Source organism: Strix aluco, chromosome 4 (genome assembly GCF_031877795.1).
Source record: "Strix aluco isolate bStrAlu1 chromosome 4, bStrAlu1.hap1, whole genome shotgun sequence".
Lineage (NCBI taxonomy): Eukaryota > Metazoa > Chordata > Aves > Strigiformes > Strigidae > Strix > Strix aluco.
The window spans coordinates 50,964,316-50,985,964 of NC_133934.1; the positions used below are offsets into that span (position 1 = coordinate 50,964,316).

The 21,649-nt window shown below is 42.3% G+C and overlaps 1 protein-coding gene across 2 annotated transcripts; it reads left to right on the forward strand.

Moving 5' to 3' along the window:
* Positions 1-100: 100 nt before the first annotated feature.
* On the forward strand, positions 101-9,727 carry SARAF (store-operated calcium entry associated regulatory factor). Of its 2 annotated transcripts, none has more exons than XM_074823058.1 (6): positions 101-232; positions 707-882; positions 2,140-2,527; positions 5,619-5,727; positions 6,801-6,919; positions 7,431-9,727. In XM_074823058.1, exons 1-6 carry the CDS (start codon positions 139-141, stop codon positions 7,454-7,456), a joined length of 912 nt encoding a protein of 303 aa, XP_074679159.1. In that variant the 5' UTR covers positions 101-138; the 3' UTR covers positions 7,457-9,727. The 2 variants fall into 2 exon arrangements, with proteins under 2 accessions (XP_074679159.1, XP_074679160.1); XM_074823059.1 differs by having other exon boundaries at positions 5,622-5,727.
* The last annotated feature ends 11,922 nt before the right edge of the window (positions 9,728-21,649 follow it).

The window sequence follows — 21,649 nt, forward strand, 5'->3', positions numbered from 1 at the left end:
CCTGACGGCTACTGGGGCGGGGCTTCAGGGGAGCCCCGCACTGCGCATGCTTCACTTTAGTCCCCGCCCCTTCCTGTAGGATCAGCCAATGGGAGACGTCGTACCCGAAAAAGAGGGTTGACTCACGTTAGGGCTGTCATGGCGGCTGCCGGGCGGGCTGGGGCCGGTCCTGGGCTTTTCTTGTTCTTCCTCTGGGCTGTCGTGGGCCCCGCGCAGTGCTGGGACCAGCCGGGTGAGATCCGTGGGGCTGGGTATGTCTCCGCAAGGCCCCTCCCGGCCGAAGGAGCCTTGAGCCCCTCAGCTGCCTCTTCCGCTTCTCGCGTCACCATGGCGGTGGGGCGGGGACGCGGCGCAGCGCTACTGGGCTAGTGGCGGCCTGGTACAGGGAAGGGGGCGCGCTGGGGCGTGCACCAGGAGGGCCTTTTGGATTGGGCTCTCTTTAAATCGGTTTGTGCCGTAGTAGTAATCCCGCTGTGCGGTCAGTGGCGGTTGTACGCTCCGAGAGGAATAACCCAGAGCCCCTTCCGAAGTAAATGGGGAACTCTGCCGTGTTCCCCCTCTTTTGCGTCTGATGCTTCTTGGAGCTTCGCCTCTTGAACAAGCACGCTATTGCGTCCTTTTTATTTTCAGCCTTTTTCTGAAAGGAGGCCGTTGTGGCTAAGGGGAACACATCTGGGCAAACGCTGACCTTTGTGCTCCGTTTCAGGGAGGGTTCTGCTGAGGGAGGTACAGGCGCTCACTCTCTACAGAGGTCAGTACACGGCATTCCGGCGGACAGCTGCGGTCCCTCAGTTACGGTGCACAGGAGGCACTGCTGGATGTTCCCATGTCCCTGAGGTTGTTCAGTGTTACAATAGAGGTTGGGATGGCTATGATGTACAGGTAACTATTTAAAACTTGTTAAACATTTAACGAAATAATCTTCTCCCAGACTTGGTAACGTCTGAAGGAGAAAAGAGTAATAATGGGCTAAGGTGTCAGTTCAATTTGCTTTTTGTTAGACGACCTATGACAACTAAAACTTAACCCAAATACTTGTTAGGTTTGGATTTTCTAGAGCTGCTGTAGGTAATCTTTGAAATATCCCTGAAGGTTCTAATGTAAAAACACTGCATAGTAAATATTCATTGGTTTTAATTAAAATGTTGCTCGAGTTTATGAAATCAAACTCGTGTGAACCCCAGAGGGTGCTCTTGCTTTGATATTGCTGTGTGGATTTCTGATTTTTATTACAGTAGGAAGGGCTATAAATATTTGCATTATTTCAGCTCTACATTTTAAAAATAAATTTCAGATTTACGTGGCTTCTTCTTGCATGTTAGTACATCAGTACTACTCAGTAAATAGTCATGTGTTTCTGTTTTGTTAGCTATTACCTAGACTTCTGCCAATAGATTAACCAGGAATCAAGGCTGAAAATAATTGTTAAAACTGATACAGTATTGTAAAAATACAGTGAAATTTGAATTGGCAGTTGGTGCTGCTGTCCTGAGTTATTAATTTAGAAACTACTACTTTTTTTTCTGAAATTTGTGTCACTTGCAGTTAGAGGTGATACCTAAGTTCAGATACTTCAAGGAAGTGTGAGACTGAGGAATCTACATACATTCAACTGCAGAATCACAATCTGATTGTTAAGTGTTGCATATGAATGCCCAATGATGTCTGTCCCAATTTTTTTTGGTTTCTGTATGGACACTAATGGAATCGGGTACACTGGATTTCAGGCTTCCATACTCTGTTTTTGTAGTTACCATCCAGTTTACATGGGACAGGCATTTATGAACTAACTGTTGCACAGGGTATGGGTTATTTTTAGAAGTATTCCTATACCTAAAGAAGGGATACTTCAAAAACCTGTTCAGTGTAGAAAAACAAAATCTTCCAGAGTTGTAACTCTTCTGTGTTCTGAAAGATTGGATTTTTTTTTAACTTTTAGGATTTTAAAAACCATTCTTGGTTAACTTCAAATTCCTAGTCTTTTTCAAGACAAGAGTGCTCAGAAATTTCTTACCCTGTGGCCTTTTAGGTGATCTGTTAGCAATTACAGCTTTATTTCAGAGCATATTTGGGGAAGTGGAAAGGTATTTTCATCTCTGGAGCAGGAGGTTTAACTTTGTATTGTGTTTATTTTTTCAGTGGCAGTGCAAAGCAGACCTGGAACATATATACCGCTTTGGACAAATCGAAGTGAGCTGTGAAGGCTATGATTATCCGGATGATCCTTACATCTTAAGAGGCTCCTGTAGTTTGCTGTTCAGGCTAGAGCTGACTGAGGAAGGTGAAAGGAAAGTGAAGAACTCTGGAAGCTTTGGCTCTAGCTATTATCAGTCAAGAAAGAATTCTTCTGATTCTGGTGCTGGAGTGATTGTTTTAATTGTTCTTCTGGTTCTTGCTTTTGGAGTATACAAGCTCTTCCTTAGCAACCAGCAGCCTCAGCAGAGTTTTGGTGACAGTGATGGATTCACTAGGCCTTCCTGGCAGAGTGAGCAGGCACCTCCTCCTGGTTTTAAGCCCAGCTTCACAGGTAGGGCTCTAAGCTGTTTATAGTACTTAGAAGAGCAAGCAGGATTGTGCTGTTTTATCAACAGTAAGTGCAGGTGGGATAGACTTAAAACCAATGCTTTGGCAGTTGACTGCTGAATTGACTGCAGAGCCTGCAGCCAGCTTTGCATTCTGTTCTTTGTTCAAAAGTGAAAATAAGAACTTGGTTTCCCACAGGCTTTCAGGGCAGGCTGTGCAGCAAGCTGCCCTTTGAACCTTTGAAAATCCATCTCCCCATGCTCTGCAAGCATTCTTTTCACACTCTGTGAAATAGGAGGATTGTGACAGCGAAGAATAATTTTCATAAGTAATCTGGAAGAGAGAATAGCCTCACGCAGGCGGAAACAAGCTTATGCCAAAGAAGCGCTTTGAAACTTTACAGAAGGGTCTTTCAGCTGTTGGGCTACCTGACCCCTGGTTTCATTCACAAAACAGTTGATGGAGTTAAGTATCATGTACCAGTCCTCTGTTTAGCTGGTGCTTCAGCTCCCAGCAGTTGAAAGATTTGGTTCCCAGAGCAGGGAACAGCGCCTGTGAACTATCATTAGAGGTGCAGCACCTGAATCTCATGTGGTGCCTTTTATCTGAAGTTGGAAATTTTATAAGCAGTGACAAGGCTGCTGCTAGGAAAAGATGGGCTGCTTCTTTTCCCATAAAACTGATGACTTTTGTCACTTAATAAATGGTCTGCCTTAGATGGTCATAGTGTCTAAGGGAAAGAAACATTATTAGTCTGGTGTCTGACCAACTTATTTAACCCTCTTAAACACCTGAGATGCTCACAGCACTGGAACTCAAATTATATTCTGACAAATTGTATCATCTCCATCTTTTTTTTTTTTTTTTTGTGAGATAGAGAAAGGATTCTAGCAAGTAAATAAATAGCAAGGATTAAGCTTACTTAGTCAAAAGCTTATATTTTTGTAATGCTTTTTTTAATACTTTTTTCCAGGTTTGCTCAAGCTACTTGGCCAACAGAGGGTGCCAATGTAACTCTTTTGGATACCCTTGTGCCAGGCATGTGCAGCAGAAACTTTCAGATGTACCTGCAGCAGAAAATTACAGGGATTCTGCTTCTGTATTACTAGTGGCTTTACAGATTGGTTTCCATGTAGTTATTTCAGACTTCACACAGTCTATGCTGCGTGTGCTTCCATGACCTTGTGTGGGCATGCCACTTGCTGCTGGCGTTGTTGTGGTACTTAGTAAGAGCCCTGGTCATAAGATGGGGCTCTGTCATACTGGACACAGGCAGAACAGAGCAAAGGGTTGCTTGCTTTTTTTTCCTGTCCTGTTCCTTGTCAATTAATTGCACCGATGCATTTTTCATTGCAGGAGTCTGAAATGCAGCAAGGGTAGTGCCTTGAAAATATGTTTACTTGATGATTACTGAAAATTAAGACTTTTAAAATGCACATTGGGAGCCATATAAGGCTTAACTTATGGCATTTTTAGTAACGAGTGTCAATGATTTTTCCTTAGATTTCAGAGTATGGAGGAAAACCTCTTGAATGTGGGGCCAGCTTAAAAATATTAAGTGTTATGGTACTGCATGCATTTAGTGTCTGCCTTAAATTTTGGCAGCAGAGCAAAAGCTCATCTCCGAGTGTGTACCTCCATGTGTTCCAGGAATGTATTAGTCTTTGAAAATCTGAACGGCCATGCAAAGCAATGTTGTTCACTTATTGCTGTTAATATTTAATTTGCCTCATTTTAAATCCCCTTAACATGCAGAATGTGTCCTGTGAAACTTGTTTAGCTAGCCTATCTTAATTAAATTCTACTTTTCCCTGTTAGTGGTTTGACATGATCCTTAGTGTTTACTCTAGATATTTCAACAAAAAATGACTCAGTTTTCTGAGTCAATGTTCAGCCATGGTGCTTTTGAACAAATGAGTTGGTTAATCTTCCCGATTAACATCGTTTTTACAGCAAATTAAGTACTTTTTTTTTTTCTGTTCCAAATGAGCATAGTTTAATGCCTATATCATCCCAATGAGAGTTTATCTTTCTCCCAATGCATTCAAAATGAAATTAAACATCAAATCTGATGTCGACTTAAACTGATTACTTAAATTATTTTTTTTATTTTCCATGACTTCAAACAATCCACACCAGTTTGAAGACAAACCAGGCCCTATATAACTTTTACATACAAAATCTCTGGTCCACTTGTTTAGAAGGGCATATTTCAGGGAGACACTAATGTTATCTTCAGTCTTTGCCTTTTACACTTCCTTATGTGTTAAACCTGTGGTTGAGCTTATTCTTGCATTTGTATTTTTCTCTAGACCAGAACATTATTCTCCCTTAATTTTCATTTTCTCTTTTTATTTCTAAATGGAAGACATTTGGTTCTGAGTCAGAACCTGATGTTATGCAGGTCACATGTAAAAAAATCTTTGACTCCCCCCTACCCCCCACAACCTACTTGATATGCTTGCAGTTTCATCAAGGTATTTGTCAAGCTTGGTGACTCATGCATAATAAATTTTGCAATGTGATTGCAGTTAGCATGTCTTTTGATAACAAATACCAGACTAGGATTACCAGAAACAATACAAAGTAATGTTAGCTATTAGACTGAGCCACTGTTACTCAAAATTTGCAGCTGTTCTGAGTGAGATTAGAAGCTGTGTGTTTTAGCGGTTAGTTCACTGTTTGGTTTTATGTACTTGATTTCTGTTTCTGTGTCTGCTTCTGGCCTGGTGTGTAACCTTGAACAGATTATTCTTTCTTCGTTTCCTTTTCTATTTTTAACCTAACTTGTCTGTCTATAAATCTACAGGCAGGGACTCTTTGCCATGTTTTGCAAACATCAGGACAGCGAGATTCAGTGGAAGCTAATTTTTAATGTAAAACTCTTTACATTAGTGTTCATTTCTATGGGGGTTTTTTCTGCTTTCCAAACTGTAAGACCTTTCAGGTTAAGCTTGATCAAGAATCTACTGAAGTCAAGAGGAGTTTGTTGTCTAATTCTCCATTATCTTAACAGGGGAGAGTCTTGTTGCAACAGCTGGCTTGAGGATTGGGTGCCACTAACTGATGTGTTTTCCATTTTAATTTTGTTTAAGAAGGCAATGGCTTTGGGACTCATTCCCATCATGGAACCAATTCAGGACCAGGGTTTTGGACTGGATTAGGAGCTGGAGGCTTGCTAGGCTACTTGGCTGGCAGTCACAGGTAAAATACACATACTATCAGATTTTGAATATTTCAGCTTTCAGGGGGTGTGCCATATACTATGTTTACATTGCAGGGAATCTTTAGAGCTGAAGCAGTTTTCTCTGTTTATCGAATAACTGCATGTGTATCAAGTCTAATCCTGTAGTAATATAGTAATGCAGTAATATAACAGATTAACTATAGCCACATATGTTTTCTTATATTGAAAGGTTGGGAGCAAGATCATGTAGAGAGGAGTGTGTTAAAGCATCTTTCTCCATTGTAAAGGTGTTTTTTGGTTATAACAGAAGTCTTATCAAGATTGCCTGTTTATTAAGGAAGTCAAAACTTGGGCTATAAGAGAATTTCTAGTATACAATGTGCAGTCTTGATCTCATAATCAAGTAAGATGAAGCTGAGACAGTGGTACCATCAACAGTAGAAATTGCCTATAAATTCACTTTGAGTAGAGCTTTAGAGGTTGAAAAGTCATATCTTAATTTCAATTATCTTAAAGATCTTTTCCAACCAAAATGATTCTATGAGTCTATGATCTTGTTTTATTATATTAGCCCCACTAAGAATTCTTAAAAGGTATAATGTGTTAAAAGGTTTTATTTGTAAATTTCAACAGTAGGGAATTCCGTATCCATGGAAGCAAGTAATTTTAAATCAGTGAGTCAAAGGTTGTGATGTGTTAGTCTTACTGATACAATCTTTTCAAAATAGTTAAGAGGGATGTTTTCTTTTGTCTTACATGGCTGGGATGTAGGTGTTGCCAAAATGAGTTTAAAGCCTCAGATGTCAAATCTACTTTCCTGTCTGACAGAATCTAAGATCATAATTTCAGAAGGAAAAATTTTCTCATTTGCTATTGTTAGAATTGCCTATCCTGAAGGATGAGGTTTAATTTCCTTTTGAAAGTCTACAGATGAATATCCTTGCTCTCAACATGTTAATTACATTAAATAGGGAGGCACTGCCTGCTTACAGTTTTCCCTCAGAGATGCAGTCCCCTTGTTTTGGAATGGTAACTTCATAATTTTTCATGAGGTCACTAATGAAGCGCCTTCCTTCTGCTCTCTCATCAGAGCACAGCCGCGTTCCCCGTATTACAGTATGTGGACAGATGCCACAGCTGCCCCTCCAATGAATGGGCAGTCAAGCAATTCCACACAAGGTACCAGTTCAGGAACAAGAACTGCTTCTGGTAAGACAAAAGACCTTTTAATCTCCTGACGCTCAAGAGACTTTGTCCTATCAAAAATACACAGATGTTAGTTGAGGTTCAGCAAGCATTCTTTGTTTTATTTTACCAATTGGTACAGGTGGGCACGTAACAATGTCCCTTATTTCTGTTTCCTATGGAAGTAGAGCAGCATCGTGGGTCGTGAAACTCCCCACAGGTCTACAGTGGGCATGGCACCAGTATTGGCTTTGTCTTCATCTGCAAGGTGCATTAGTTTAAGGCTTTCCCCTTTGGTGTGCCCCACGCATGCCCTTCTCTAGCAGACATGTGCAAACATGATTTCTTTGTAAAAACGGGTTGTCTAATCTGCAAGAATAGAATATTTTTCAGGCCAGTCAGCCCACAGTTGCTTGCTGTTATACTTTATGTGGTTATGTTTAACTCATCTCGCTTGCCACCTTTAGCCTTTTTAGAACTAGAGAGCCCAGTGGAAAGGCTATGGTGGAGCTGACACTTCTTTTCCTCTTTGCAGGCTTTGGGGGCACAAAACGAAGATGAAATCCTTGACGTTATTACATCTGAGTGATTGAACTAATTCTTACTGTGTACTAGTACTTTTTTTTATTAGTGGTAGGCTTCAGAAGTGGATACAAGAAGAGGTGTGAAGGACTAGGCAAAGAATTCCTCTCCTTCCCTGTGGAAATGTGGACCCTCACTCTTGTTTAGGGTATCTCAGGTCCTGGAACATCTGCTATTTCAAAACAGTGGCTTCTCATAAGATACAAAATAGACACATCCAAGTTAAGAAGGATGTTACAGTGCCCGTATATCTGTTTATACTTGAGGGATTATAGCAATGGTAGCCTTACCAGATAATTCAAAGCAAGTATCTTACTCATGTTCTGGGCTTAATTTCATTTAATCCAGAATTTCTGAGTTTTTTTCTTGGTGGTCCAGTGTCTGAAAGACTAGCGTGTAATTCATGTGATGCCTAAGGATTGCTGCTCTTTGAAGCTACTTTTGTTTTTGTAAAATTCATGTGTACATCGCTCTTAAATGCAGTCAGCTACTCAGATGAGTGTTGGGGTTGTTCCTTAGTGGAAAAGAGCAAAACTATATATAGAGACTAACATTAATATAATGTTTGTATCTTTGCTATGTGACTGTTGGAGCCAAAATTTGCCAGTTTGAGGACATTCCATGTTTTAGGGTTTATCCAAGTGGCTGTGCAAACCTGGGGTATTTTATGTATAAATTATGAAAAAAAACAAACAAACAAAAAACAACAACAACAAAAAAAACCCACACCAAAAACCACCAAAAAAACCCAAAAACCTGCAATGAAACAAGATGGTCCTTCTCTGATTTGGACCTTTTTCTGGAAAACTGAGGTAATTCTAATTCAGGTGGCTATAGACACTTTCCCTATATGGAGGCTCCAGAGTTTTCTTTGTAGGTGGATGTTAGCAACGCTGTGAAAACTTCTGATGTGAACAGTCTGTCCTTCTAGATGACCTGTCCAGGACACAGTAAACCAAAGGTGCTCATTGCAAAAGGGAGCATTCTTAATCCAAAACTAGTAGTATCTCTAGAACATAGCAGGCCTTGAGATTAAGCAAAGAAAGGAAATTGAATGTTTAATGGGATGTAAACTTTCCCAAATGTGTTTTTAAAACCAAAATGCTGTCAGAGTGGGAAGCAGAGAGGCCTTGCTTTGTTCTGTGATGATATTTTGGGGCTCTGAGAAGTGTCTCATAGTTCTTGCGTGATTGACTATGCCATGGGAGAGTCATTACTGGAGGGAAAAAAAAGAACAAAAAACCCCAGAGTAATTTCTCAGGATTGGGGAGGGAGGGGAGAAGGTGAGTGAAAAATGGGCTGCTTGACCACCAGGTCTTCTCCAGAGGTCATCCTAGTACAGCTTAGAAGTGTGTGTGCACAGCTTTTCTATGCTGGCAGCAGTCTGCAAAGCATAGCTTTCATCCTTGTGAAAATACCATGTCTGGGAACTGATGTAAACTATTACAGCAAAAGCAAAGCACTGTTTTGCTGATACAAGCTGCATCTCCACAAGGAGATTTAGCAGGTGTGGCTAGTCTGGGAAAGTGACTTCAGTGTTACTCATCAAAAAGCAACTATGTCCATTCATGAGTACAGAAATAATTGGCTCAAATGATAATGCCAGAGTTCAATGTCTGGCTTAAGCGCCAAAAAAAAAAAAAAAAAAAATAATTCTAGCAGTCAACATAAACTATGAAAAATTGTAGAGCTTGTACTGGAAATGCGGGAATCGTGAAAAAGTTGATAATTTGAGGGTAAATTAATGGTTTGCTGCTCAGAGCTGCTTGTGGATTGGGAGAAAATACCTTCACTACAGCCTGCTCTATCAACCTAGAAAGGGAAATGACAGAGACCTTCCTGCTGGACTATTAGAGAGTTTTACCTTTTATGAGGAAATGTATATGCTAACCCTTTTATCTTTTTGACAAAATATAGTAAAATAATTGTTTTAAATGTGGAGTTTTTATTTATTTCTAAGTGTATTCAGGTTGAAACTTGTCACAGTCAATATTCTTTGCCAACTAATTACAGAACAATGAAACTGGATTTTTGCTAACTGGATAATTTGAAGCTGAAGTTTGCTCTCAAATGATGATGTGTTATGAAATGTTTCAGTTTTCATTTGTATGTATAGTTTCTGCATGAAATGTGATTTGATGCATAAACTTGATGAATTACTATAGTTTCTGAATCTGTTTGTAGGATGTTTTTGCCCTTCTCTTTAAAGTAATGAAATAAAAAGGAGTATTTTTGTCTTTTAAAGCACTATCTTGAGGTCTGCAGGGTTGGCACTGTCTGTTTTTCAAGGTTGGCTATGTCTCATCATCCACTTCCCGGGTGGTGTGATAACATCCTTTACACCCCAGATGCAGAGACAGTAAGCTGTATATTGTTTCAACAAACTAAACAATACTGGGAACAGAGTTATTTTATTGATCGGATTTTCAATTACAAAATACTGAACCATGTAAAGAAATGGAGGATTTCTTGTAAATGAAGGTTTCACATCTGAGTCTGCAGAAAAGCTCCGTTATGTTGGTGAGCTCTTGGTTTTACAAGGTGATGAGCTGAACTTTTCAAAAGAAGTTATGATTGCTGCTGCTGTTCCAGGTTGTGAGTAGAGCAAAACTCCTGTGATAGCATCTGACAGACCTGCTGCTTATACTGAGAATGTGTCACTGCTGAACAGAGATGGTACTAAAGCAGAGTTAAACAGAGGCCTGCAAATTCTGATATCAGAGTTTCTTTGATCAAAGATCAAGGATGTTGGCGAGGCTCCTGAACTTGTGGAAGGCAGCTTAGAGCTCATACTTGTTCAGGAAGGAAGCTCAAGGTCTCTCACATCTGATCTGGAAGGTCATAGTTGTCTTCTGCTCCTGGATAGGGTTTTGGCAGCATCTTCACAGCAACTTCATGGTTGCAAGGCATATGAAAATGCTTAAACTGTTAAATGCTGTTGTAGGATAATTGCAGTCCTACTTGGCACCTGGGACTAGTTCTGCTCATACTCAGACATGGCTTACATTCTCACACAAAACTAAAGCTCATTACAGGAACGAAACTCCTGGTTTTACAGCTGACTTCCTCTGAAGCATGTGATGAAAGAAAAAAAAGATGCACAGAGATAAGCTTTCTCTATGCCATTCTGTCTTATGACTCAACTCCCAGGTCAGATCTTGGCTGGTTCTGCAGACACTCATGCTTTGCAACTTGCTCTTTTCTCTGGGTGCAAGGTGTAGGTTAGACTTATCATCTCACCTTGCTGATATGTTGTTTTTAAAAAAAAAAATAATCTTCCATGATCATCACTTTACGTCACTAAGTTCCAAAAGGAACTTTTGGAAAGCCAGGTAGCACGATTTCCAGCAGTAGGAGTTGTTGCACAGAGAAATTGCTGGAATAAAGTAGCAAGCAATGCCTGCCGGCACAGCCATCTAAAAGCTGAAAATGCAGTATTTGTATGCAGACTGTTGTCCACTTAGCACGAATTACAAGTGGTGTATTTTTCCCTCCTTAGTAAAGCAAATTAGCATTAGTTCTTAATATTTTCAGAGTACCTGTCAACCAGTGATTCTGCTACAGCAGTAGCCCAGCTGCCTCCAAACTATAGGAGCAAAGCCGCAAAAATAAAATTTAAAAAAATCTCACAGAGATGTTATCCGTACCAACAGACAATGCTTTTGTCTCATGTAACGTGTAATGAAACATTGTCAGGTCCCTTGTTTTCCTTACCTACCTATTGAGGCAGTTCAGGGTTAAGTGCTGCTTGGGAGAGACTCCATATATCCCTCAGCATATTTTGCTGAAACCTTCCTCTGCAGCTGATTCTCTTGCTTTCCCAATGTCTGTCTGTCTACAGCAGTTTTCACTTTCTGACATCTCTGTTTCTATTGCAGCTGTGTTTTGCCAGTGCTAATGAAAATAATCAGCAGAATCCCTTTATGTGGCCTGTATTTCTTATCTCCCACTGTCTCTGTCTTACAGCTCCCTCTGTTCCTGCTGAGTGTCAATGTTTCTTCAGTAAAAAAGTGACAAGCACTTGCAAAAAGTACATTTTGCTGGGAATGGCTGGAGTAGATTGAGATGAAGTCAAGTGAGCAAACTGGTGGGCTGCAAATTGACCTTTGTGGGCAGTATGTCTGTGAAAATAACTTTTTTCAGCCTGTGTCAGGGAGGCATTTTTGTCAAGGGTACAGTATTGGCAGCTGGTGGCTGGAACAGATTAAGGACTGATGAACTGGCAGCATGGAGAAGACCTGAAAACATCCTCTCCATCCTACCTTAGGAATGACTAAGACTTGTATAACTAGGAAGCTGGCCTAGAATGTGCTAGTTCAGCCACTCCACAGGCATGCCATTGTAAATCCTGTAGGTAGATGTGTGTTTAAAGATATCAGATGCTTCTGAAAATGCCACAGTGCTAGTGCCAAGCACAAGAAGGGGAACTTGGCCCTGCATCCATGTTTCTTTCCCACCACAGTGTGTCTTGGAATGAACCGAGAAGGCCGAAAATGGAAAGAGCAGCAAGCAAGCATGATGAAGTTTAGCAAGTTTACACCTGCACTAGCCAAAGCCAGGCTTGCAGATGGAGCCTTTACCCTGGTATGTCTTGTCTGCTCGCTCTTTTCACACAACAGCAGGAAATACTAGGTAGCTGTGATTGAAGTTGTATCAGGATTATTTTACTGGGCTTGAAAGTTTCATCCTACATCCCTAAAGATGTCCTAAGGGCAATTGATGTCCTAAGGGCAATTATCAGTGATATGTATTGACACCTCTTGCTCTGAGGACCATCTGAGCCATAGCCTGATTCAGTCTTCAAACTATCCACTGTGAAGTTTAGTGGAGACGAATCAGTCTGCTTGAATACCAGGTTCTCTTGAGTTACTCCAAAGGGAGTTTTTGCTCATTTCCTGCATTTGCCTTGATTTCCCCAGCACTGAGACTCTTGTGCAGTCGTTGCACTACAACTGTATTTGTATGTCATTGTCCAGGATCCCCTCAGACCCAGCCTTGCAATTGTAGCCCTGAGATCATGGCCCCTGCTAACCATCTTCTGTAGGCCTCCTGTGCCCTTGTAATCAGCGTGGGGGGATGTATTTATTGAGGCAGCACTGGAATTAGCAGCAATCCAAAATATCTTTTGCTGCTGCTGAGTAATAGGAGTTATTCATTTCCCAGTCAGCGCCTGTAGTCATTTTCATGTCATTTAGTGGCTGTAAACGCATCGCATCTGCTTTAATGGACAGAAAATAGTTGATGGAAAAAGAAAAAAAGCGTAATGAACATAGAGAAAATATTGAAGTGGAACAACTTTGTAGAGCTGACCTTCATGCTGGGAATACTTTATCAACATTATTTTTCCAGGAGGAGGAGGAGTACTTTATTGCTGTGGATTTGAATAATACCACCAGTGCTTTCTGCACCACTCCAGCAAGAGCAGGAGATTAGAACTGTAACAGGTTTGGTGTTCAATAAAGTCAGATCTGTTTGGGGCTCTTTGTAGTTTGATACACAGCTTGCAAAGAATGGGTACCACTAACAAGTCAAGTTAGATCAGTGCAGAAATTCATGTGGTTGTAGCAATAGACAGAAACAAACTGATCTGTGCTGTTTCTGAAATTGAGGTTAAAATGAAGCTCAAAGTAGGCTGAAACAGCTCAGAAAGCTGCACCTGTCTTTGCTTTCCAGTCGAGATCCTGTTCAGCACAAATTGTCATCTGCTGCTGACACCTACTGTCAGGAGTGAAGTGGTCTTTATGTAGGCAAACCCTGTGTCTTCATCCTGACTATTAGAAAACCAGCCAGCCCCCCTGGGTCACAGTGCAGTGTGATTGTCTCTTGGCAAGCTTGGCTGGTTAGATCTGTTACCATAAGATGTTTTGGCTTACATTTCTACGAGCTCTCCTTCATAACAGGTGGAAGAATTTATTTCCTTTTTAACAAAGAGCTGGGAATTTGGCTGTAACTAAGTGAATGTGTATAGAGCTGAAACGGTGCAAACATAAGTGATGAGAGGAAGACCACGCTTGAGTCAAGTAACCCAGTTTTACCCAAGATACTAATACATTCCCTTTAGCTCAGCTGATGCAGCTGCTAAAGAGAAATGAGGGTTTGGACAGATAGTGACTTTCCTGTTGCAAAGCTGCTTTGTGCATAACTGAGAAATGGAACATTCTGCAGCAGCTGAGAGAGAAACACCATGTGAACCATCTCCAACAGCATTCAACCAGGGGAGAGCAGGGAGTCCCAGACAGGAACTGGTGAGTGTTTCTAGCCTGAACATGCTACCGAGGCATCTGTTCCTCTCCAGTCTTTGTTTGTTCAAGCACCTGAGAGGCCTTATGGAGCAACGAGTGCTACCACTTAGCCTCAGCTTGGCAGACCTCCAAGTCAAGAGGCTGTGGGCGAGGGAAGATTGTATTTGATGACCTTTGGACAGCATGTCAGGAGAGGCCCAGGGAGACAGCTGAGCTACAGGAATGTTTCATGCCCTGGAACGACAAATGAAGCAAGGGCAAGGAATGGTCAGCAGCAGAGACCTTTGAAAAACAATGTAGGATGCTCTGGTGAAGCCAGTCGACATACTGAAGTATGTTCTTGTGCTCTATGCATGCTAAAGGAGCTGCATCCACCAGTCTGCACGTGGCTTATGAGAGCACTGTATACATTCAGCTGCTGGGTCAGGCCGCCCCTGCTGTTCTCTTCCTCTCCTCCCAAATGTATGGCTTAACCACACATTTTCACAATCTTGCCAGCTCAGAGATGCATGCATCTCAAAATACAGGCCCTCTGTTTGGTTTATGAGACTCCTTACCACAGGACATCGTAAGGGCCAAAACCAAACATGAGATGGAAGGGATTAGGCAATTTCTCAGAAAGTAAACACATCAGTGACTGAGCCATTATGTGACTTCTGGCTCAGAAAGCCCTAGATCTTGAATTCCAGAAGCAGAAGGTGTTAATGGCCTCTGTCAGAACCGGGGTACCTGGCTGGACAGCTTTCCTCCGAGGCAGTATGACAGCTTTTACATCCTTATCTACCAGGACAAGCCTCCCAGCACAGCCTCCTAGTACAGAAAGGTAATGCTAGCTGAAAAGCGCTTTTCCCAGTGCAGTTTACTGAAGTTCTGCTGTAATTGCACTAGAGGTTTTGCTGGCGTAGGTGGAAGGGGAGAAGAGTACGGGTATTTTGCATTCCTGTCCCAGTATACGTTCTTGGCAGAAAATTTAAATGTAGGCCCAACTGAATAATAAAGTTACAATCATTGGCAGCCCTTTATTCAGCATTTTTGTTAGACAAATGATTTGAATAAGAAGCTACCCTTATTGCATCCAGGCACCTTCATGCTTTGCAGACAAGACTGCTAAACAAGTGTTAATTTTTCGAAGTGCCAGATGAAGGCAGGTAACATTATTACCTGTCTTCCAGGAAAGTTTGTGCATGAAACATTAATGTTAAGATTTTAATGATGAAATAAAATCCACATTTTTCTTCTCAGTAAGTGGCCTGATTTCCCACTGAAATCAGGAGAAAAGGCATAGTCAACATTTTGGACAACCATGCCATTTTTACTGAACATCCTGAATAAACAAAAAGCCAATTATTAAATATTTCATTTGCGTTTCAAGAGATGGAGCTGTAGTCTGTGCTATATTACAGTGTGTGCTATATTACAGTGGTCACAGAACATCTAGATCTACAGAAGATAGATCTTAAGATCTCATAGATCTTAACAAATAAAAACTCAGTGCACTACTCTGCATTTGCAGCCAAGATAGGGATGTTGTAGGAGCTGCTTCTAGCCATAGCAGTCTACTTTTATAAGCCACATGAGAACTACAGGGAGAAGAAGTACCTTTTATTAGCATAAAACAGAGCTTGCATTTGTTTTTTTCTTTGCTCTTTCTCTTCGATAAGCTTTTTCAGCTTATTTTTCCCTAACAACTTACCATGCTACCGAAGCCCGCTGAGTTCAGATGACAACAGCATCTGTCTCAGAGGAGGTCTCCGAGCCGGCAGGCTGGCTAACAAGGGCAGAGTTAACAGGCATGTTTTTCTTATCCTGCAGTAGTGCCTCAGGGCACCAGCCCAAACTGGGAGAGGCAATCCATGAACTGGGTGCTGTATCCTCCCCCCCCCCCCGCCCAGTAAGGCACAATCCCTGTCCTGCTGGGCCCCCAGACAAAAGGCAGGATCACCCTGCAGGGATGGGTGGGATGCGGTTTTTCCGGTTCTTTTCTTACTTTGTGGGCAGAGTTTTGTTAGTCCGAGATGAGCTGTAGAGATACTTGAAAGAAAAGAGTGAAAAGGGAGACATTTGTAACTGGGCTTTGAGACTGAACTGCCCATCTAGGTCAATCAGTGAGCCGGCAGCCCATACCTAGAGCGATCAGTTTGGGGCCTGTTTTTTTCTGTTTTCCCACTCAGTAAAAAAAAGGTACAAGAGAAAAGTCATTTTCTCTGCACAGAGCGCTGAATTTTCCATATTTAAATGCTAGGCCTCGCTTAAATCTGGGCATTAGCCAGTATTGTTGTGCTGGTGTGGCAGTATCAGTGAAACCTCTCTTGAAACTGTGCTGCAACCCCACAACTTGCCCTGGGAACAGAACGGCAAAAAACACCCTCGGGGGCTTTGTCCTGCCGGTGAACGGGTGTCCTACCCTGTGCGGCCTTCCCAGCGCAGAAAGCCACAGCATCACCAACACTTCAGGGTTTGGAAAAGCCTGTAAAAACTCCAGGGAAGTGGGCAGAGAGTGTGCTTGGGAAAATGCTCATACACTTCACTGATTCTTGGGGATTATTTCAGCCTGGTGAAACGATGTTTCTGTTGACTGAACAATTACTGGAGGTGAAGTGGAAAGGACACATAGTTTATATGTTTATCTAGGCTATGTTTTCTTTTTTTTTCCCCCTAGTATAGTTGTGCTGGTGCAAACAGCAAAGGTTGGAGAGCTGGGCTGGAGTGAACAGTGACTTGATACAATGAGATGCATTCGCGTGTGTCTTCCGGGAAAAAAACCTGTGCACTGAAGCGAGCGGCAGAGATGCTTTTACTGCATCTCTACACCAAACACTGGATGTATTTCAGTCTTACCGCATGATTTACGGTACCCTCCCTTCACTAGTGTCCAATCTCTGACCCCTTTCATCCCTGGAACTGGAAAGGTACAGCTCTTCCAGAGAGTGAAACTCAGGATTAAATAATATTGCCTGATTGTGAGAAGGCGAGCGTGTGCATGGAGCGAGTGGGAGGACAGGCAGCGGCTCTTGTGCTGGGGAAGATACGGCAAAGACTCAGTGAAGGAGGGAACGGAGGAAGAAAGAGCTCAATTAAAGATGGGGTGAACATCCCAGATGTGTTCGGCGGAGTGGCACTTCCAAGCCAGCAGGCATAGGAAGCCTGGTGAGAAACAGGAGCTAGAGGATTGTGGGTTAAACCCCGAGGTGTTTAGGAAAGTTAGGTGGAATTTCTGAACCTGAGGTGAAAAAAACAGACTTCCCAGCAGGAGAGTTATTGAAAGCAGATGTGCAGCGTGGAGTTTGACCTGCTGGGAATGAAGGGGAAATCAAGGGACAGGGCCGTGGTCGGAACAGCTGAGCCCCACCGCACAACCGCATGTTCTTTCTAAAGATGGCTTTCCTCCTCCTCCCGTATTCTTCCTCTTACCCAGTAATTGCCCATTACATCCTCTCTCCTCCCCACATAATCCCTGTCGCTGTCAATTAGCCAGTGGCAAAGAGCAGAGGGCTGTTGCTTAAGAAACAATCGCTCATCCACAGAACTGTTGTCAAACAGCAGGCCCACCGTTCCCTATCCTGCCAGCACCCAAGACAAAAGAAGTAGCGCTCCAAATCCAGTCACACCAGTACACTCTCTTCTGTTCTCATGCGAGAAAGGCTTTTAAAAACAGTTGCAGCTGCACCTCTGTTTAGGCTACTGCACTGTAACTCCCAAGCACAACATTACCCTCCCCTCCAAACAGTTACTCGGGCAACTTTATTTGTCTGGTTTGGAAGCCAGGAATTGCTGCAGAGGATTAGGTGCTATGTGCACTTGTTATGGTTTTGCTACATAAAAACAAACAAACAAAACAAAACAAAACGAAAACACCAAAAAAACCCGACACCCGACTGCACAGCTTCCAACTGCAAACTTAAAGAGCAGGCTTGCCACAGCACTCGGTACCTACCAGCTCTCCCTTCCGTGGCCTGAAATAATTTGGAAACCCAGCCACATAAATATGAACTGTGTAGAGCCTGGTGGCGCAAAATTAACTGTTCAGAGCATCTTGAAATGACCGGGACTCAACAGGATGTGTTTGTGCCAGGTTCATGCTTTGAGTCAGGCAGCTGTGGTAGGTTAGGTCCGGCGGTGGCAGCCTGAACACTGGATATACTGCTCAGTAAAATCATGGCCACAGCAGTGGGTAACAGGCGTATGTTAGGAGCCAAAAGACATTTTGAAAAGGCTGTGTGAAAATAGGTAGAAATCTTAAGCCTGATTGCTTATTGAGAAATGCCCTGTGAGTAGAAAAATTACTTTCGGTAAGTACTTATCTGAAAAGTCTTTGCCTTTTTGAGCGCAATATTTTGTACTGCATGAAATTATGGCTTCGATGAAGTTTGCCCCTTCACAGTATCAACTGCTACCCAAGAAGGGAGCAAAACCATAACAAATGCAATCTATACTGTGTGCTTTTCTGAAAGGTGTAAGAACGAGTAGCTAAGTCCGGATAACCATCTGTAAACTGGTATTCCCGCAAACTGACCCTGCAGTACATTCATTTTAGGCAGAAGAGCTAACATGGCATTTCCACTCACCCTGCAAGGCGGGATAAGCTGGCGCTGCTGACCAAAGAGGAGCTTTTTGGAGAGGTAGTTTTAATAGCTGTTGTTTTAATGATCCTGTTCACCACACAGATGCAGAAACCTTCATGCTGGAAGGAGGGAGGAGGTGCCACAGCCCAATGGCTACGAGTCAAAGAGTTTTACTATTTGAAAAAAATAATTTGTTAGATTCCTGTCATCACAAGACCTGCATATTCTGAAAGCTGTAGAACAAGCTTTCGCAAAACGATTAAGAGCAGAATTTCTGAAATGCAAGTGATGCTGCATGCAGCTTGAAATTTTGGCCCATTCTGACCTTCAGACATGAGATGTGTTATAAGTAGCAAATTATGCAAACAGTACGAACTACAAACGGAGACCTTTTTTAACCCAGGCAGCAATGCTTCTTCTCCACTAACACCAAAAGAGAGTCCTCTCAGAGCACAATACTGCAAAGTGTATATATCATGTGAGGCTCTGAATAGGTTTTTAGAAGTTCAGTAGAGCCGACATTGTCTTTTTAAAGAAGTGTCTATTTTCCTGGCAGTGAAGCAATTAATATTAAAGTTTTTTAGAACACTGGAACTATAAACACGTTTTTACAATGTTAACATAGACAGTTACAGCAAATTGGCATACTTGCAGAGTACAAAAGTTGAGAAATCTGGTCAGACTGGTTTCTGAAAGGCGAGAGATCTCTGTTGAAGTGATAAACATTAAAATACTATTAAGATAACATTAATAGTGGTGCTTTCAGAGAAGCCTAAGCAATCTGGTCACTCAAAAAAACAGATGAGGAAAACCAGACGGTGCAAAAAAAAAAAACCACCACGCTTCCAGGGAATGAACCTAAAAGGGCACTTGTGTCAAATCCAATTGTGAAATTATACACAAAGGAAAGAACCTAAGTTCCCTTAGGAACCTCGAGTCATCTAAAATGCTTTAACAGTTCTAAATGTGGCGCCTTTATTTTTATAACAGATGGATGTTAATATTGAAGTGTGCTTTCTATTACAAACCCAATTTCAACTCCCTGCTCCCCAGCTGATCCAGAATGGAAACAATCCATCTTAGCATTTAATGTCAAGTTTCTTGTTTTGGCAGAAGTTCTTATTTACTATTGCATTTTTCTGCAGACATTACAGGCTTTGATGTGGATCATTCCTTTCAGGATACATATTCACTGCAGAATTATCTACATTCAAGCTGCTCGAAAGCATCCTGACCACAAAATAATTGCTGTAGCCACTTCCGTGTGCCGCTAAGATTTCTTGGGGTGCACATGTGGGATTTTTTGGAAAGCACTGGAGAACTAACAGCACTTGACTGCTGGCGCAGCTAAGGAGTGGCGTAACTTGAGTTTTAACCTATAAATCTGATGGGGCAGCCACTAGAGTTAAGGGGGTTTGTGAATGGCTCAGACTTGACTTAGGGACAATGTTCAACTTAGAGCTCAAAGGAGCTTTTCACCGGGGAACGCATCTTTTGTGTTGGGCTGGGATAAGTAGAGCATTGAGCAAAGAGCTGTCTGCGAATAAGGCAAGTTCTTCAGGAACAGGGGTAGGCAACAGTGATGTTGAAACCACTTGCGGAAGCTGGACTGAAAGCTGGGTTAGATTTTTCAGAGCCAAGTAGTCTGAGCCAGTCGCATCCTATCTTTTGGAAAGGCAAAGCTTTGGTGTGAGTCTGTCCTCACATGTGCTCAGTTTTCTCTGCCTGAAGAGCAGCTCAGAGCTGTAGCCTGCGTTAATATCAGAGCATGGCTGTGGTCCAAGCACCCCACTCCAAACTAGGGGAAACAGCCTGAGAGCAGCGAAACAGGAGGAGAGACATGTGGAGGTTGCAAGAGCATGATGCTTTGGCAAGGGACCTCAGGTTAAGATTTTAGGGCAACCTCTTTAAAATAAATATATAACATTATATAAATATATATCATTTCATAACATAACATACCCGTATTACAGAGTTCCTCTTGTGGATGAAGGAAATCACAGGCATCTATGGGGGTTGGAGAAGGAACTTGCCCTTGGGAACCAGAAATACATGATGTAGAAGTGGGGCCAGCTGGGAAGATTTGCAAGCGCAGTTGGCATTTCTGTCACTGCTAATGAACAAGTCTTTAAAAAAAAGAAGAAAATTATACAATGAAGAAACACTTCTAGAAGTGTAAATTGTAGAAGTTTAAAAATTTTTCCAAAGAGGTGGGAAACATCAAAACTCCTTTAAAACTACTTAGAAAATGAAGCTTTTTGAAAGAAAGGTTCTTAGGTTATTTACATGCTTGGCTAAGTTTTACTCGGGAGCTTTCTGAAAGCTGAAAGTGACACATTACTGTTAAAAAATCACTGAAATAGTGCAAGAATCCACTTCTATAGTTTCCTGGAAAAAAACCCTCCAGCATAAAATCCAAATCACCCTGGGTCTTCATCAGACACCGAAAAAAAGATGCAAAGAGCTGACTCATGACCTAACTGTGGTGGTGTTTCAAACTGAAGGGTAACGGCGCGTGGCTGTCGCAGGCGCACTGGCAAGGAGGGCGGCAAGGCGCGTCCAGTGCGCACCCCAAACCTCTGCTGTGCAGGCCGCGAGGGTTATTACTCACCATCCACAAGCGTATTCATCACACTTTGGAGCTAGTCCTAGTCCTAAAATCTCAGTGTTTGTTTACATATCGATTTAAGTGATGATGTGGATTCTGACGAACACAGATAGAAGCGCTCCTGGAGGAGTTAGCGGGCTGTGGTCTGCATCCCCCGGTCTGGTACGCACAGCCTGACCCCAGCACCTGTACTGTTCGATTTAATTAAATAGCGTACAGTTGTTTTGAAGCCAAACTCCTCTACGCTGCTTTAAAGCCTTCGGGGGACTGGTTTGATCAGAGCCTCTACTGACGACAGTTAGAAAAGAAACAACTTTCAAAACCCAGCGAGAAATATGGCATATGAAATCCCTCAGCCATCGGGGGGAGAAGCTTCAAAATGTTCCACAACTCGAAATGCAGCTTGGGAGTGTCGGCACTAACAGGGCTCAGCTGAGCTGAAATTCCCGTTGGGGTACAGACTGAACAGGAACAGATCAAGGATGCTCGTTAGATACCCCATTTAAACATCTGACAAAATATGCTCCTTCAACAATTGCCAACGTAGTTTGAATTCTCTGATTATTTTTGCACCTAGGAAAAACCCCCATTTGCTTTCCCTGGTTTTGGAGAAGTTTCCGCTTTGCCAGCCAGGGAGGCTGCCCCCGTATCTGCGGCCACTGCCCCATGGTGCAGCAAAGTCCGCTTTGAAGTTGGCCGGGTGAAACAAGGAGTGGGGTTTTTGCAGCCTCTCAGCGATGTCAGCTCATTAAGTACTCAG